The sequence below is a fragment of the Pseudopipra pipra genome, chromosome 6 (assembly GCF_036250125.1).
Source record: "Pseudopipra pipra isolate bDixPip1 chromosome 6, bDixPip1.hap1, whole genome shotgun sequence".
NCBI classification, from domain to species: Eukaryota; Metazoa; Chordata; class Aves; order Passeriformes; family Pipridae; genus Pseudopipra; species Pseudopipra pipra.
In genome coordinates this window covers 814,877-831,319 of record NC_087554.1, presented here as the reverse complement: position 1 = coordinate 831,319, position 16,443 = coordinate 814,877, and the positions used below count along the sequence as shown (strand labels likewise).

At 57.0% G+C, this 16,443-nt stretch overlaps 1 protein-coding gene across 1 annotated transcript; it reads left to right on the top strand.

Annotated features, from left to right (window-relative positions):
* Window positions 1-3,318: 3,318 nt before the first annotated feature.
* On the top strand, window positions 3,319-15,422 carry ANO9 (anoctamin 9). Its single transcript, XM_064659816.1, has 23 exons — window positions 3,319-4,495; window positions 4,725-4,841; window positions 5,057-5,193; window positions 5,393-5,442; window positions 5,685-5,743; window positions 5,943-6,025; window positions 7,191-7,325; window positions 7,437-7,533; window positions 7,836-7,896; window positions 8,848-8,930; window positions 9,193-9,297; window positions 10,070-10,234; window positions 10,326-10,362; window positions 10,929-11,040; window positions 11,211-11,268; window positions 11,440-11,537; window positions 11,713-11,879; window positions 12,368-12,520; window positions 12,801-12,948; window positions 13,562-13,681; window positions 13,881-13,974; window positions 14,078-14,190; window positions 14,759-15,422. The coding sequence occupies exons 1-23, from the start codon at window positions 4,079-4,081 to the stop codon at window positions 14,784-14,786; spliced, it is 2,637 nt and encodes an 878-aa protein (XP_064515886.1). The 5' UTR covers window positions 3,319-4,078; the 3' UTR covers window positions 14,787-15,422.
* The last annotated feature ends 1,021 nt before the right edge of the window (window positions 15,423-16,443 follow it).

Sequence of the window (16,443 nt, the reverse complement as noted above, 5' to 3'; positions counted from 1 at the left end):
CACAGCAGGACATTTGGAAGACAACTCTTTTTTCCTCCCTCTTTAATAACCCACAGGTCTAGTCTGGAGTCTGTTCAAGGCACTTGGCAAAGCTACAGGGTGGTGGTGGCTTGACTGGGAGCACCGATCTGGACATGCTGGCTGCCTTTCCTGCCAGGACACAGCTGGATCACCCCCCCAGGACTTATTTTAGAGTAACCCACAGCAATGCTGTTGGAGTGCACAAGGGAATCCAGAGCAGTTACTGATCTTCCTGCTATTCTCAGGAAAGGCAGCTCTTCTTATTTGGAAATTAAAGTAACAACCCCCCCCCGAAAGCCAGTAAAAGGGGGGCTTACACATAACCACCTTTTCACTCACCTTTTGTAAGGATTCATTCCCTGCTCCAAGCCACAGCTCCAGATGGGAGGTGATTTTGCCTCTCTGCTCTGCTCAGGTGAGATCCCAACCAGATCACTGCATCCAGCTCTGGGGGCACCAGCACAGGAAGGACATGGACCTGTTGGAGTGAGTCTAGAGGAAGGACACCAAGTTGATCAGAGGGTTGGAGCACCTCTGCTATGAGGAAAGGCTGAGAGAACTGGGATGGTTCAGCCTAGAAAAGACAAGGCTTGGAGGTGACCTAATTGTGGCTTTCCAGCACCTGAAGGGAGCCCACAGTGAAGCTGGAGAGTGGCTTTGGACAAAGGCCTGGAGTGACAGGACAAGAGGGAATGGCAAGTTTAGATTAGATATTGGGAAGGAATGGCAAGTTTAGATTAGATACTGGGAAGAAATCCTTCCCTGGGAGGGTGGCGAGGCCCTGGCACAGGTTGCCCAGGGAAGCTGTGGCTGCCCCATCCCTGGAAGTGTCCAAAGCCAGGTTGGCAGCACTGTTACACATGGAGGGGGGGAGGGGGAAACAGCACACAGCTTCTGGAGCTGCTTTACTGGCCAGTGAGGCGTGAAGAGATTTCTAGAGCTTTCTAGAGCTTCTGCTGCTAGGTGCTTCCTCCTTTTGGCCCCTTTGTGGCACCTCTTCGGGGATGTGGCAGGACACAGCACATGGCACTGGCACGGAGAGGGGCAGCGGAGGGTAGCAGAGCCCTGGGGCCGCAGGAGGATCCTGGCACATTTACCTGCCCCGGTGCTGGGCGGTTCTGGGCTTGCCACTCCTCTGAGCGAGGGTGAAGGGCAGCTTCCTCACCTCCTCCCGATATCAGCTCCCTCCCGAGGCAGGCGGGAGTCCCACACGGAAGTCGAGGCGCTGCACATGAGTCCTCGGGCAAAGGAGCTGGGGACGGAAACCACGCGACAAGGAAGCCCAGGAGCCTCCAGCCCATCTTACCTGCGGATCTGCCCCGAGGAGCACCAGGACAGAGGAAGGCTCTCCGCTTCACCATGCAGGTAGGAACAGAAACTGCTCCAATGCTTCCAGGCTGCTGCTTTTCAGCACCTCTAAGCACCCGTGCCTTGGAAACACGGGATGAACTAAGCTCTGATCTCTACTGCTCATCTGCTTCCAGCCTTTGAGGTATTCCAAAGGCAGTACAGGGGCAGCGGTGCAGTTTTTCTTCTCTAGACTGGAAGGAAAGATGAGGTTTCCTTCCCTTGAAAAAGCCAGGCAAATTCTCCAAGATCAGGGCAGGTGGTAAAGGTCCAGGTGTGCTGTCTGCCTCTCCAGCTCAAGGCTGTCCCACTTCTCTCAGGAAGCCATTAGGTAACATGGAAGTGCTCCAAGGGAAGCTGCGTGAGAAACATCCCGGAGAGAAGAGCAATTTGATCATCTCGGTGTGGGTGATGGGAACAACCCAAACCCTCACCAATCCATGACTGGAAAGGAACACAAGGATGCCAGATCCTATCCAGGTCCTTGGCCTGAGTTACTCACACAGGTGACCCTGCCCCCAGCCAAGGGGTGCCTGTGGCCATTTCCCTGAAGGAATGCTCAGGGCAGTGGGTTACCTGGCCCCCTGTGACAGGGGAGAAGGACCACTGATATACCTGGAGGCACCTCAGGGCATGGAAACCCTTTTTAACATTGAAATTCCTGCTTCCCGTTGTGCCAGTCGCTTCTCCTACACCTTTGCACAGTGGCACTTCCAAATCCCGCTCTGACCACAGGGCAGGAGGGAGTGAAAGTGTCCTCCCCGAGAGCAGGGATAGAGTCCAGGGTTCACACAGCCACTGCAGAGCCCAGGTGGCCTCACCTGCTCGTGATCCGACTCCCTAATCCCCGGGACAAAAAAAAACTAGGTGTGGGAGAATAACAGTGATCCGAAGTCCCTGCCCTCTGCAGCTGTCCCTGCCTACACATCTCTGCCTTCCCATCAGGAACTGGAGTGACAGGACAAGGGGGGATGGCTTCAAACCGACAGAGAGTAGGGTTAAATGAGATATTGGGAACAGATTCCAATTGGGGTCAGCAGCAGCAGCAGGACAACAGGAGGTGGCATTTAGGAACGCCCCAAGACCGCCCTGTCCCCAACAGGTGGCTTCCCCTCCACAGCCCCGTGATCACAGGTGGTGCTGGCAGGGAATCTCTGCAGGATGAGGCTGGTGCACATGGAGGCTGTGAGAAACCAGCCAGGCAGGCATGAGCCCACACGACAGGGGAGAGCTGTGCCAGGCCAGATCTGTGCCAGCACCAGAGCGTTGGCAATAGGGCAGAGCCCAGTGAGGCTCCCACTCCCAACCCTCTGTGCCCTGATGAGCAGAGAGGGGCTCAGCCAGGGACAGGGAGAACTGTCACACCCAGTCCTGGTTAGAGCTCTGGCAGAGCAGGTGACAACACCATAACCCCCTCCTCTGCCTCTTGCCCTAAACTGAGTACCTTTTATGCAAGAGTTCTGGCTCTTGTTACAACAGCACCTCTGGGCTAGAATATTCCTCTTCTCGAGCATTCCCACTTTGGCTTCCTGGCTGTCAGTCTCCTCATGGCTCCTGTGCTGTGGCTGATCCACGTGAGCAAGGATCTGATGGAACATTTCAGCCCTTTCCTCATCCTGGCCTCTCCTGCATCCATGGCCTCATTCTCCAGTGAAAGCTTGGGATCCAGATCTTACATCAGGGCACGGTTTCACCACCACGGCTCTGCTCCCAAGGTGACAGCTGGAGGAACCCGTCTGGCTGGGCTGCCTTTCAGGTCACAGTGTCTCTGGTGACCCTGGGTGACAATACCCCCATCCCTGGCAGCTCCTTCCCGCTGCTGCACTGCATCACCAGCCCTCTGTGCTGCTGCTTGTGGGGACACACCATGAGTCACAGAAAAGCACAGCAAAGAAACCCACAGGGCCACCTTATGGCTTAAGCTGAAGGGAGGCAGGGCTAAGATGGGATGTTGGGAAGAAGTTCTTCCCTGTGAGGGTGGGGAGGCCCTGGCACAGGTTGCCCAGAGAAGCTGTGGCTGCCCCATCCCTGGAAGTGTCCAAGGCCAGGCTGGATGTGGCTTGGAGCAACCTGGGCTAGTGGAAGGTGTCCCTGCCCATGGCAGGGGGTGGGACTGGATGGGCTTTAAGGTCTCTTCCAACAAAAACCATTCCAGGATTACCTGCTTTGTGCTCGCCCAGAGCTGCACCCTTGGGTGTCCAAGCGTAATTCCCGGTAAACAGGAAGGTGGGAGCTGCCTTGGCCCCTGCACAGCCATTCTCTCCAGAGCCGGGGACACACAGGAGGGAAAAGCCAGAGTTCCAGCAGCATTTGAACAATGCTCTCAGGCACGTGGACTTTTGCAGTGGTCCTGTGCAGTGCCAGGAGCTGGATTCGATGGTCCTTGTGGGTCCCTGACAACTGAGGATGTTCCTTGATAGTGTGATCAGCAGCTCGTCCTTCCCTCTCTGTCCCTTGGCTGCAGATTGAGGCATCCAACATGTTTTCCAAGGATTTTTTTCCACCTGCTCTGCTGCAAGGCAGTGCCAGCCTGTCTGTGCCTCGCTCTCCCTTCACCGGAATTTAAAAGTACCTTCCCCACCCTCCCCAAAAAGCCAACAGTGCCCTATCTGAGGGGAGCAACAGACGGATGGAAAAGCCTGACTAGAGCCCATAAAACCCACTGTAGCATGGAGAGACAGGGTGAAGTGTTGACACTCTTCCAGTACAAATGTCAGGGCATCAGGTGAAACAAGAAGGAGCAAAGTCCAGAGCAGACGGAGGGTTTTTTTCTCCTGGCCAGTTCCCTCACAGCCCCAGGGCACCGCTGGGCATCATGAGTTCTAGAGGAGGCTGCACACCCTCACGGGGCAGCTGCCCCTCCATCATCCTCGAACACAAATCCCCAGCTGGCTCAGGAGAACCCCAAACAGGCGACCAAGAGTGGGTAGGAGAAGGTTTTGGACAAGACCGCTCTCACCTTCCTCCCCGGGCATCCCCTCGAGGCTGCTGGGAGAGGAAAACACAGGATGTCCCAGGGAGCCCACTGAAGCCTTCCCTTCACTGGTTTTCTTTTCAGCATGATGAAATTCTGTTGACTCCCTGGAGGGATTATCCTGTGGAGGACACGGACCCCTTCACCCCCCCGGTAAGCTCTGCTCCCTCTGCACCCACAGCGAGTTCAGCCCAGCTCAGAGAGGGGAGCAGGGCAGTGCCAGGGAAGCAGCTGCCTCAGCTTCCCCATCCCCATTCCCTTGCTCATTCCCAGTTCCCCTCTACACAGCCACAATGAAGCTCCAAACCTCTCAGAGGCTGGAGCTGGGAGGGAGAGCTCTCAGCTTTCCATCCTAATAATTCCCTGGTGCTTTTGTGGGTAGAGTGAAGAGAAGTGGGATTTTGTTCTGGTGAGCGACATCCATGAAGTGGGCAGTGAGAAGGAGACCAAGAGGAAGAAGTTCTTGGACGAGCTGAGCAAGAAGGGGTTCACCATCAAGGTGAGGGGCTGTGGGAGGAAAAGGCAGCAGAAACTTGGCCTGGCTCAGGTACCTGCAGCCCAGGAAATGGACCACTGAGCTGATCACCACATCAGTGCTGGAAAATAAACCTCTTGCTCAATCAGAAGAGAGAGACCACAGCCCCTGGCCCTTCCAGCTCTGCCCCTTCCCTGCCCCTCTTCTCTGTTCTAACAGGCCCTCTTTCCCCCCACTAGAAAATTGAGGACACGAAGCTATTTTATGGAGTCCGTGCCCCAGAGCAGGTCTTCCGGAAGTACCAGTGTCTTCTGGGGAACCCCGACAAGAAGCTCCAAAATGAAAATTCCCCCCAGGACATCCCAATGACCACCAGGTGGGTGCTGAGCTGACTTCCAGCATCCTGCACTCACCATTCTCCACACCAGCATCCATTATCCAGCTCAGCTCTCCCCGTCTTCCCTCCATGGATTTTGGTTCCACACCTTCTCCCTTCCCTGCCCTGCTTTTCCTGGGCCACACAACACAGTTCTGCACCCCAGAGCAGCCTTTAACCACAGTTTCTCTTTGTTCAGGATAAGGATCGTGCACTTCATTCTGCGGAACACGGTGACACCCGACTTGGGTAAGGGAACGGGGATCACAGGGGTGGTGCTCAGCCTGGATCTGCAGGAAAACTCCTGCCCTGTGGTGGGCACAGGCCATCCCAGGGAAGATGTAAATAGGGGGAGAAAGCCAGGGTGCAGCTCAGACAAGTCAATTTGCTGCCACATCCAGAGGCTGGGAGATTTGGACTGCGGGAAGCAGCAGTTCCTCTGCTCCCTCTCCCCAAATCCCTAACCCTCTCCCCTTCTGCTCTGCTCCCAGAGAAGCTGCAGGGCCTGATGAAGAAAAACGTGTTTGAGGCAGCGTTTCCCCTGCATGAGGTGAGGCTGAGCACACAGGGGCCTGGGAGAAAAATCCAGGACAGGTGGAGGAGCAAGACAGGGTGGGAGAGAGCTGTGGGTAACCGGGGCTGCCCCAGGAGCTCGCTGGGTGAAGGGCACGGCAAAGCTCCCGGCAGCAGGGCAGGGAATTGAGGGTGCACTGGTATTCCTGTATCCAACCGACTTCTCTGCTCTCCAGAAGGAAGCTGTAAGGGAATTCTCCAGGGACAATTGGGCTCGCTGGAGAGGTGTATTTAACCAGCAGCCAATTGAGAAGATCAGGTAACACGGGCAGAAGGGGCAGAGCTTTTTAACCGAGAGGTCCCACCTGAGACCCAGAGAGCCTGATGACCTCGGCCAGGCTCCTGCCTCGCCTTTGAAATCATTGCTTTGAACCTTAAAATCATACCTTTGAACAAGCACTGGGCTGCTCCTGAATCTCCCAAAGCTCTTAGCCTGAGGGTTATCCCTGCAGCTCCCAGCTCCATCTGCTGATCCTGCAGCACAAAACAGCCCCCACGTCTGTGCGGGTTTTAATTAACCCGGTTGGTTTTCAACCACATTCAGAAGGCAGGAGAGGTGGGAATGGAGCATTGGTGCATCAACCCAGCCTGAGGCTGACCTCAGGGCGGTAAAGGCAATGAGGGGCTCCCACAACCACATTAAACCCCAAAGAAGAGCACAGCTCTTACTTTTGAAAACTAACTCCCCGGGCAGGAGGGAAAAAAGAACGTGTTGCTTCATAAACCTGTCAAGGGGAGACCTTAAAATGGAGGTGCTCTCACCTTCCTTAAACATTTTACATGTCTAGAAGTGGTGCTGGAGACTGTGCACAAGCTTATTTCTAAGGTCAGTGTGTCGTGACTTGTAGCTATCACACAAGGATTAAAGGGCAGAGTATTAAATTGGGGGGGGTGGTATGGGGAGGTGTTGAGGTTTTTGTTTAAATAAAGGGCAGGGAGCACATCACCACCTCTGACTGCTGGTAGGAAGTTAATTCCCCTGGAATACAGGAGGGGAGGCTGGTCCCTCAGTCAGTAGGTACCACGATTTCTTACCCACACCTCCAACCCTCTTCCTACACCATAAAAACCAAAGTGCTGCCACCATGGGACGTGGAAGCACTGCAGGGAGGTGGCTGAACCCAGGAGGAGGATTTGCTCTGGTCTGAGAAAGCTTGCAGCCCACAGCCCTCCCATCCTCTTCAGGCCCAGTGTTTCTAAAACTGGAACCTTTCCTTTCTCAGCCTTTCCCTCCATTCTCAGCATGAGGCCTATTTGACACCACAGAGACATAAAATAGCTGCTCTGTCCACCTGGGCTGACTCTCCCAACCCCAAAGCCCCCAGACCCAAAATCCCTCGGGGGGTTGAAGAGCATTTTTTAGTGATCCCCCAGCCACCTGATCTCCTCTCTGGCTGCAAACCCCATCTCCCCTTTCCTCCCAGGGGCTATTTTGGTGAGAAGGTGGCCTTATACTTCGCCTGGCTGGGCTGGTACACCTACCTGCTGGGTTTTGCTGCGCTGGCTGGGGTGCTGACCTTCGTGACTGGGATTACTCTCTTCAGTTCCAGCCAGGTGAGGTAAGGCACTTGGGAATGCCAGACACGCATCCCATTGACCGTGCTCTGTGCTCTGCAGGGAGCCCTGAGCCACCATTATCCCCCTTTGCTTCCCTCCTGCTTTCCCTGCAGCAGGGAGATCTGTGAGGCCAACACCACCATCATGTGCCCGCTCTGCGACAAGAAGTGCCCCTACTGGGTCCTCTCTGACACCTGCACCTATGCCAAGGTAGGGAACCCCCTTCCCAAAGGCAGCCTCGAGGTGAGGGATGGGGAAACACTCCCGGCTTGTGCTGCTCCCACACCGCTGGAAAGAAAACCCCTCCCAGATCACACTTTCCACCTCCACCGAGGGTGATTTTACCAGCAGCAAGCCCCAGTGTCCATCACCTTCCTGCATTGTGCCCTCCTGCAGCACCTATACCTGTCTCAGGGGAGACCAGGGTGACAAGAGGGTGGCTGGGCACCCCCCAGAGTGCCACAGCTCCTGTGCCTCCCTGCCCCAACACACTCCTCCTTCATCTCCTCCAGGTCACTCACATGATTGACAACGAGGCCACGGTCCTTTTTGCCATGTTCATGGCCCTCTGGGGTAGGTGCCAATGTCTGGGTGCCCGGCACACACGGGTTGGGAGAGGGAGCAGGTGGTGGAAAGTGGGGGGACAACACAGCTTCACCGTTCGGGATGGCTTTTAGCCCTTATCTCCTCCCCTTTCAGACACAGCAAGAGACAAAATCACCCTGGTGATATCCTCCAGCTCCCCAAACACTCCTTACCTGTCCTACCTGAAGCTTCCACTCACCACAGCCTCCCCCAAGGCACCCAGCAGCCTCTGGGTGGACCTTTTTTATCAGCTGCCTGTTAAGTGGCCACAGCTGCAGGAAGGAGGGACCTCCAGAGCCCTCCTCAGCCTTTCCAAATCACTTCACTGCCTCTTATTTGCTGTGGGATGATGGGATCCCATCATCACCTTAGCTGCACACTCATTTGGCTTTGCCACAGCCCCCTCAGTTACCAACAACCTCCAGTGTGAGCTGGGTGCCCACAGGTCCTGTGTGTAGCCATGGGCTGGGTTACACAGGGTCAGTCAGGAGGATCAATCCAGATTAACAGGAGAGAAGTGGATTTGCAGGGGTGTAGCCGTGTCAGGGTGCAGTGCAGGACACCCACTCCACCTGAAAAGTGCATTTTTCATCAGTCTCAAATGACATGTCTGGCTGGTGCCACGTGAACGTGCCCAGCGCAGCAGGACAGCCCTGGGGCTCGCTCTGGCTTACCCCAAATTCCCTAGGGACACCAGAGCTGGCCTGACTGTCAGTGAAAGCTCACCTGCACCATCCCCATCCCCTCACTGCTCCATGCTCAGGGTCCTGCCAGCTCACTGAGCTGTAAAGGTGACCTGTCCTTCACGGGCCAAGGGCAGTCCAGGCTGGTTGGCATCGGGTTGGATGGGACATGACTTTCTGTCTTGCTCTGTGGGACAGAGGGATGGCTGTCAGAGCCATCCCTGAGTGTCACTGCACTCTCTCCTTCCCAATCCAGCCACTGTGTTCCTGGAGCTGTGGAAGAGGCAGAGAGCCACTGTGGTCACCAACTGGAACCTATACGGGTGGGATGAGGAAGAGGTGAGGACATCATCTTTCTTGCTCTATGCTTTCCTTCTCAGGAGTCACCTGGACATAGAAAAGACACGTCAAAGGAGTTCCTTGCCTAGTTTGAGCTCAGTCAGGCTCAGCCACGCTGTTGTGGGTTGGGTGCTTATCCCTGTCCTTCCCCAGCGCTGCTTATCCCGTATGTCCATTGACACAAGGACCCCTGGGCACCGCTCTGCTGGATCCTTTCTGTCCCATTTCTTTTTTTAGTTTTATTTTTTTATTCATTTTAAAGGAGGAGCTGGCTATGGAACTGATCAATAATTTACAGCATGAACCTCGGAAGTACCAGCACTCCTACTTCCGCAGCACCATCATCCTCCTCTTGGTTCTGCTGATGGTACGTGACAGGTGACCACGGGAAGAAGGTCTGGTTTAAGGGAGAGTGGGCTTCCTCCTTCCCTCCCTACTCTGGAGCATCCCAGAGCATCCTCTTGCTGCAGCAAAAGCAGAGAGCAGGTTTTTAGGGCTGGTCTGTGCCCATTACGAGGATCCAGGGGCTCCCTCACGTTCACACCTTGCTGTGCTGATGGCTGGGGCTATGTACCCTTTGGGGGTACCTGGGCTGAAGGCTCTGGCAGCAGAGATCAAGGCAGTGACCCAGAGGGCAGGAAGAGGCAAATCTCAATGTCCTCGTGCCCCTCTGTGTGCCAGTGGAGAGTCCAGACTGGTTCAGATGGAGATGTAGAATCGTGGAACCATGGAATGTTAAGGGTTGGAAGGGACCTTAAAGATCACCCACTCCCAAACCCCCCTGCCCTGCACAGAGACACCTCCCACTAAATCAGGTTGCTCAGATCCTTATCCAACCTAGTCTTGGACGCCGCCAGGGTTGGAGCATCCACAACCTCCTTGGGCAACCTGCTCCAGGGCCTCACCACCCCCACAGGGAAGGATTTCTTCCTGACATCCAGCCCGAATTTCCCCTCTTTCAGCCTGTACCCATCACCCCTTGCCCTACCCCCAACACCCACCTCACAAACCTCCCGCCCTTAACTGTGGGGCGTGGGTTTGCCTTCGGGGTCACACCCAGATCCCCGGTGGCCCTCGGGCAGGACGGGGCACACGTGCCCTTCCATGCCCTTCTCCGGCCTTCCTTCCCTGCCCCGCAGATCCTGGTGCTGATCGGCATCGCCCACGCGCTCGTCATCTACCGGGTGATCGCCACGGCGCTCTTCGCCCAGAGCGGCCTGGGGCTGCTGCGGGAGCAGGCCGACACCATGGCCGTCATGACAGGGGCCGTGCTGCACTACCTCACCATCGTCATCATGACCAAGGTGCCGAGCCAGGCGGGGGGGCCCCGGGGGTCTCCTCCCGGCCTCGCCGCCCCGCTCGCGTTATCCCTCCCTCTCTCTCTCTCTCCCGCAGATCAACAGGCGCGTGGCCCTCTTCCTCTGCGACCTGGGTAAGGGAAACCGCGGGCGTCTCCCGCCGGCACGCCCCGCTCCTGCAGCGCCCGGTGGGACCTGCACCACAGCACAGCTCCCCTGCCATTCCCAAATGCGCCCAGGCTCCCACCCCCTCCCCATCCTCCGCCATCACAAGGCATCTCCCCGGAAGCTCCAGCCGGGCAGGTCCCCGTGGGAGGCCAGCAGCCTCCCCAACACACACCCATCTGTGGCCCACGTGCTCCCAGCTCGGCTGCTCCACAGCCACATTTTGCTTTGTAGGGACCTTCACCCTACAGGGCTGTGACCCAGCACAAGCAGGAGGGCAACACAGCTCCAGGGGAGCTCACAACGTGGATTTCCTCCCAACATGGATTTCCTCCCAGCTGAAAGGCCCTTTCTCCCCATGCTCCTGGTTCTGAGGGACCTCCCTGCTCGGCTGTGCTCCCTTCCACCAGAGGGCTCAGGTGGAGGGCAGGGACACCTTTCCAACCTTCACAGAGCTGCTGTAGCACCTGAGGGGGAGCAAGGCAAGGTCCCACTGCTCTGTGACCAAGCCCCCGGGCCTTGCTCCCTTTCCTAGAGAAACCACGGAGCTTCTCCCAGAGGGAGAAAAACTTCACCATGAAGATTTTCACCTTTCAGTTCTTCACAAACTTCTCCTCGCTCATCTACATCGCCTTCTTCCTGGGACGGTGAGTGGTGGCTGGGGGGGAGCAGAGGGCAGACGGGGCTTGGGGTGCATGTCCCCAACCCTCTCCAGGGCTCAGGGACAGACCCACCTCCCTGCCAGGCACAGGGACCCCATTTGGGACTTGGGGGGCCATGGCTCAAAGGGTATTGCTGTTGTTGCTTCCTTGCCCAGGATCAACGGCCGCCCAGGGCACTACGTGCGCATCGCCGGCCGGTGGAGGCTGGAGGAGGTGAGGTGCTCGCCCTGAAGCTCTCTGACCCCACGAACAACTCCTCCTCTTCCTTTTCCTACTGCCACTAGAGAGGCTCTGGGAATCTCGGCTTCCTCCTCTAGCAAAGGGCCCCATGGGCCTGCCCACTCCGCTTGCAGGGCACGACCCTTCTCCTCTCCTCCCTTCCAGTGCCACCCCAGCGGATGCATCACTGACCTCTTCATCCAGATGGCCATCATCCTGCTGCTCAAGCAGACCATCAGCAACGTGATGGAGTATCTCATCCCGTAAGCTTCCCTTGCTGAAGCTCCTGCACAGCCAGGACACCGACCCAGCTCTCGCAGAGAGGAACCCTGGTCTTTAGGCCAGGGTGTCCTCCATTCCCTTCCTCCAGGCATGTCCCAGCAGCAGTCCAGCCCTGCTGCCCTCTGCAGCAGCCACGCAAATCCCTCTGTTTTGCAGCTGGATAAGCCACAAGCTACGCAAGAACCAGAAGAGCCCCAAGAAGAGGAGCATATTTCTGGGAGAAGAGGAGGAGGCTGAGGACCCCTGCAAAAGGCAGTGGCTGAAGAACTATAAGCTCAACGAGGTCAACGTCTTCAGCTTGTTTGACGAGTTCTTGGAGATGAGTACGTAGGGCAGGGGGGCGGGCGAGGAGGGTGCTGGGGCAGAGCCACATGTGCCCCTTTGGCTGGAGAGTGCTGGATGCTGGGGAAGGGATTCCTGTAGGGAAGGGAGAGCCCTGAGCCCCACCTCCATGCTCAGCCCCACTCTGAGTGCTCTGTTACACCAAGGAGATCATTCCCAAAACAGAGGGAACGGGCAACTGTGCTGGCCTCGGACCTTCCTCTCCTCCCAGGGTGATGGCTGTAACCCCAGCGTGGTCCCTCAACCCTGCAGGTCCCCCCAGATCCCCCCTCTGACAGCCCCATGAGAGCTAGGGGTCCCCAGTAGGGGTGTGGGGTCCCCAAGGCACGCCTATCTCCCACTTCCACCCCTGCAAAGCCCCTCTCACGCAAGCCGCAGAGCAGGACTAACCCAGACAGCGTTCCGGAGCCTGGGGGATGTCTGCTCTGCGGTGGCTTCACACCAGCACCCGGTGTCTCCCCCTCTGCAGTGATCCAGTACAGCTTCACCACCATCTTTGTCGCTGCCTTCCCCCTGGCCCCGCTCCTGGCGTTCTTCAACAACATGTTCGAGATCCACATGGACGCCATGAAGATGGTGCGGCTGCACCGGCGCATGGTGCCCAGGAGGGCCAACGACATCGGTGAGAGGGGCTCCACAGGCACCCTCCTGCCAGCACTGCTGCCTGGGCCAGCGGTGCCGGGGCTTAGCCCCTTCCCCAGGAGCCCCTGAGCATCCCATGGAAGTGGGAGAGCACGGGGACAGCTGTGGGTCGGGGAAGGAGAAGTCGTTTCAGACCCTGAAGAGGCTGAGGGGCAGTTTGGACTGGCCATGCCAAACCTGTCTGTGAGATGGAGCTGGGTGGGGCTGCAACCTGCCAGTGGGGTGGCAGAGGGGCCTCACCAGCTGCTGTTCTCCTGCAGGGATCTGGCTGCAGGTCCTGGAGGCCATCGGCATCCTGGCTGTCATCGGGAACGGGCTGGTGATTGCCATCACCTCCGACTTCATCCCCATGCAGGTCTACAAGTACATGTACAGCCCCTGCGTGGGGGAGAACCGCACTGACGTGGAGTGAGTTCAGTCCCTGAGCAGAGCCCACCTGCCTCAGTGCCACCGCTGCAGGAGCACGAGGAAGCTGAGCTGTCCCCCAGAGCGGGGTGGGGGGAAAGGGGAGCAGGGCAGGGTTTCCAGTGGCATCACCTTCAGCATCCCAGCTGGCCTCCCCCTTGCACCATCCCCGTGGTGGGTAAACTGGTGCCCTTACTGGAAAGGGCACCGTGTAACACGGGAGAGCTGCAGGACTGCTGAGGTGCTGGTTCACGCTCTCTCCTGCCCTCCCCCTGTTCCTCCAAGCCTTGGCTGACTGACCCAGTGCAGTCAAACTAGACAGAAGCCTCAGAGACCTCCATTTCCCCCAGGCTGCTTGAAAATGGGGAGGGAGGGAGGGGAAAGAGAGGCCCAGGTGGGTTCTGGCTCCCCCAAAATGGGAGGTTACAGTGCTTAACCACACTACGAGTCACCTGAGAATCCACACACCGGGGAAACCTTAGAAATGAAAGCTGCAGACAGATGGGTTTTGTTGCCATCTGGGGACCTCTGAGTCCCCCAGAAGGGACAAGAGCTGCTTGGCTTAGGGCCTCCCACAACTCCCCAAAATGGCCACAAACCCAGTCCTTCCCCGCAGCTGCTCCACGGGGTACATCAACCACAGCCTCTCCATCTTCCACATCCGGGATTTCGAGCCCGACATTGGTATGCCTGAGATGCTGCCAAACTTTGACAGGGACGAGATCAAGGAGTGCAGGTAAGAGCAGCCCCACCACCACCACCACCACCGTGCCCCTCACCGTTATATCCAGCCAGGGGACGGGGGGGTGACGGAGCTGGAGGCAGCTGGAGGAAGCTGCTGGGGCTCCTCTCGGACCCCCACGGAGGGAGCCAAGGCAGGGTGTGACACCTGGCACGGAGGAGCCCGGGCTGGCACCGACAGGGCTGTGCTGCAGGTACCGGGATTACCGGAACGCCGACGACTACTCCTACACCATGCAGTTCTGGCACGTCTTGGCAGCCCGGCTTGCCTTCCTCATCATCTTCGAGGTGAGCGCCCAGGAGGGCAGGAGAGGGCTGGGGCAAGGGGAAGGGACTGGGTCCAGGCCCCTTGCCCAGGCTGGGAGCCCCTGACTGCCTTTGCTCCCTGCAGCACGTGGCTCTGTGTGTCAAGCTGATCGCAGCCTGGTACATCCCCGACGTCCCCCAGAAGGTCAAGAATGAGCTTCTGTACAGAAAACACACTGACCTGCGTAAAGAACTGAGGTGGGTGATGCCCCAGTAGGTGCCAGGGGTTTGGAGATGGTCCACCCTGTAGCAGGAGACCTGCAGGGCTGCAGGATCTGTCCATTCCAGAGCCCCTTTTCCTTTGAAAAAAGAAAAGCTCCAAGTTAAAATAAGGAGTGATTTTGCCCAACTCTTCCATCTAAACTTTGTTTAATATAAAAGGATTAAGTATTTCGGCAGGAAACTGAACAAAGGCAAACAAGAGCCCCAGGCTGGGCCACCCTGGTGCTGCTGTCCCCCACAGACTGAGCTGCACTCTCGAGAGGTCTCAGTCCCTTCATGGCCACCCTGTCCCAACTGCCACCCATAATCCTGGTGGGAGCAGAGGGTGGGGTTCGGGAAGCAGCACACTGCCACAGTTCAGCTTTCCAGCTCTGCCTTCCCCTCGACTGCGGGGTTTCCCACAAACAGGGGTTTCCCACAAACAGCCTGTCATTTTTCCTCCCGTTATTTTTGGCAAAAGGCCCCATTCCCACTCAGAGTGTTTTTCCACACCTCCCAGCTCAGACAGTTCCCCTTCCCCAACGCCCCTCTCCTCTCTCCCCAGCACGATGGAGTACTCCACCGAGGTGTAGCCACCGCTCACCCAGGAGAAGGAGAACATGGACCTGAGCCCCCTCCCCAGCCTGGCAGTGCCAGGGGTGCTGGATGAACCCCCTGGCACAGTGCCACGTGTGACTGAGCTGGACTTGAACTGGGAAGTGATGCCCAGACAGTGGCTTTGCAGGAGCAGGATGCTTTCCGACTTGGAAAGGAAGGACGCTGTGGCAGAGCTGGGATGTGCCTCCCCTGCACACGGAGTAGCTGGGACAGAGCTGTGGCACTGGGGACAAACCTGGGGGCAGCACCCGGCTGGGCTGCAGGAGGTGACCTAAGTCCTCCTCACTCACTGCCTTAAGCACAGGAAACACCAGTTACCTCATTCCAGGTTCCCTCTCCAGGCCTTTTTTTTGCACTTTGGCCTCTTTTTCCACTGCCTTCCGTGACCTCCCCGTTCCGCACCGCTGGGGAACACGAGTCCTTCTTTCACTGCAGTCCTCCCCGGCATGATTCCCACGTGGCTGCAGCTCTGACCTGCTGTTTCCTTGGAAAAAATGCTGTTGTTATCCTGACTGAGTTTAGTTCCAGGCTCAGCTGAGTCCTGACAGTTGTGCCTGGTTCAACTACCACCAGCAAACAGTAAATAAACACAACCCACACGCGGACACACAGACTTTCACCTGCTGCCTGGTGTTGCTCCTGCCTTCCTCCTCTGCCATCCCCAACACCCAAAGAAACTGTGCCCCAAAACCTTTCCTTGTCTCACTGGGGACAATCACAACAGGTGGGAGCTGCAGTGCCCATGGTGAGGGCTGAGTGTGGGTGCTGGCTGGTGGGACACCAGATCTTGGCACGGTAGGAAAAACAGCATGGTAAGTGTGCCAGAATAATGGAAATACCTGGGAAAATTGGGGGGAAAAAATCAGCAAACCTGAAATGGCAGGGCTAGAAATGGTTATCCCACCTCTTCCCTTAGTGCTGGCTGGGCCTCCCCTTCTCTGACTGCTGCAGAGAGAAGGGGTTTGTCTCCAGCGGGAGTGGGTTCCCCCCCCAGGGCTGGGTGGGTGCCACAGCTCCAGGGGGGCAGATGAGTGATCCAGAGGCAGAGCTGGGGAGCTCTTACCTACCACAGGGATAACTCTGATGGACAAAAAAGGTCTTATCAGCTCCCTATTTGCTCCCAAACCTCCTCACACCCTTGCCATCCCCAGGACCTGGGCGTGTTCCATGTGATCCTTTACTATCCCACAAATCCGACAGGTGGATTTCACAACCAGTGCATCACAGTGTCTGTGACGTGTTCAGCAGTGCAGCCCCCCCAGAAAGGGCTGCTCCATCAGCTGCTGCCCCAAACACACACAGCCAACAGCTGTGGGGCACAGGAGCAGGGGATTCTTCCTAGAGCTCCAGTGGGGTTCCCTCTGTTCCTTTTGCCCCTACAATAAGCCAACAGCACCAGCATTTTACATCATAACCACTGAGGAGTCAGAGCCAGGGTGTTTTTCCATGTGAACAGGCTCACAGACCTACCTGTGACCTGTACCTGTCTATTCTGTATAGAGATATATATATAAACACATGCACACACACATTCACACTCAGGGCCCTTTGCTCCCCTTTTTGGCCCCAAAGCACACGCCAGTCAATGCTTTTGCTGCTCAGCAGTTCACACTGGTGTTTCTCCAGAGGCTG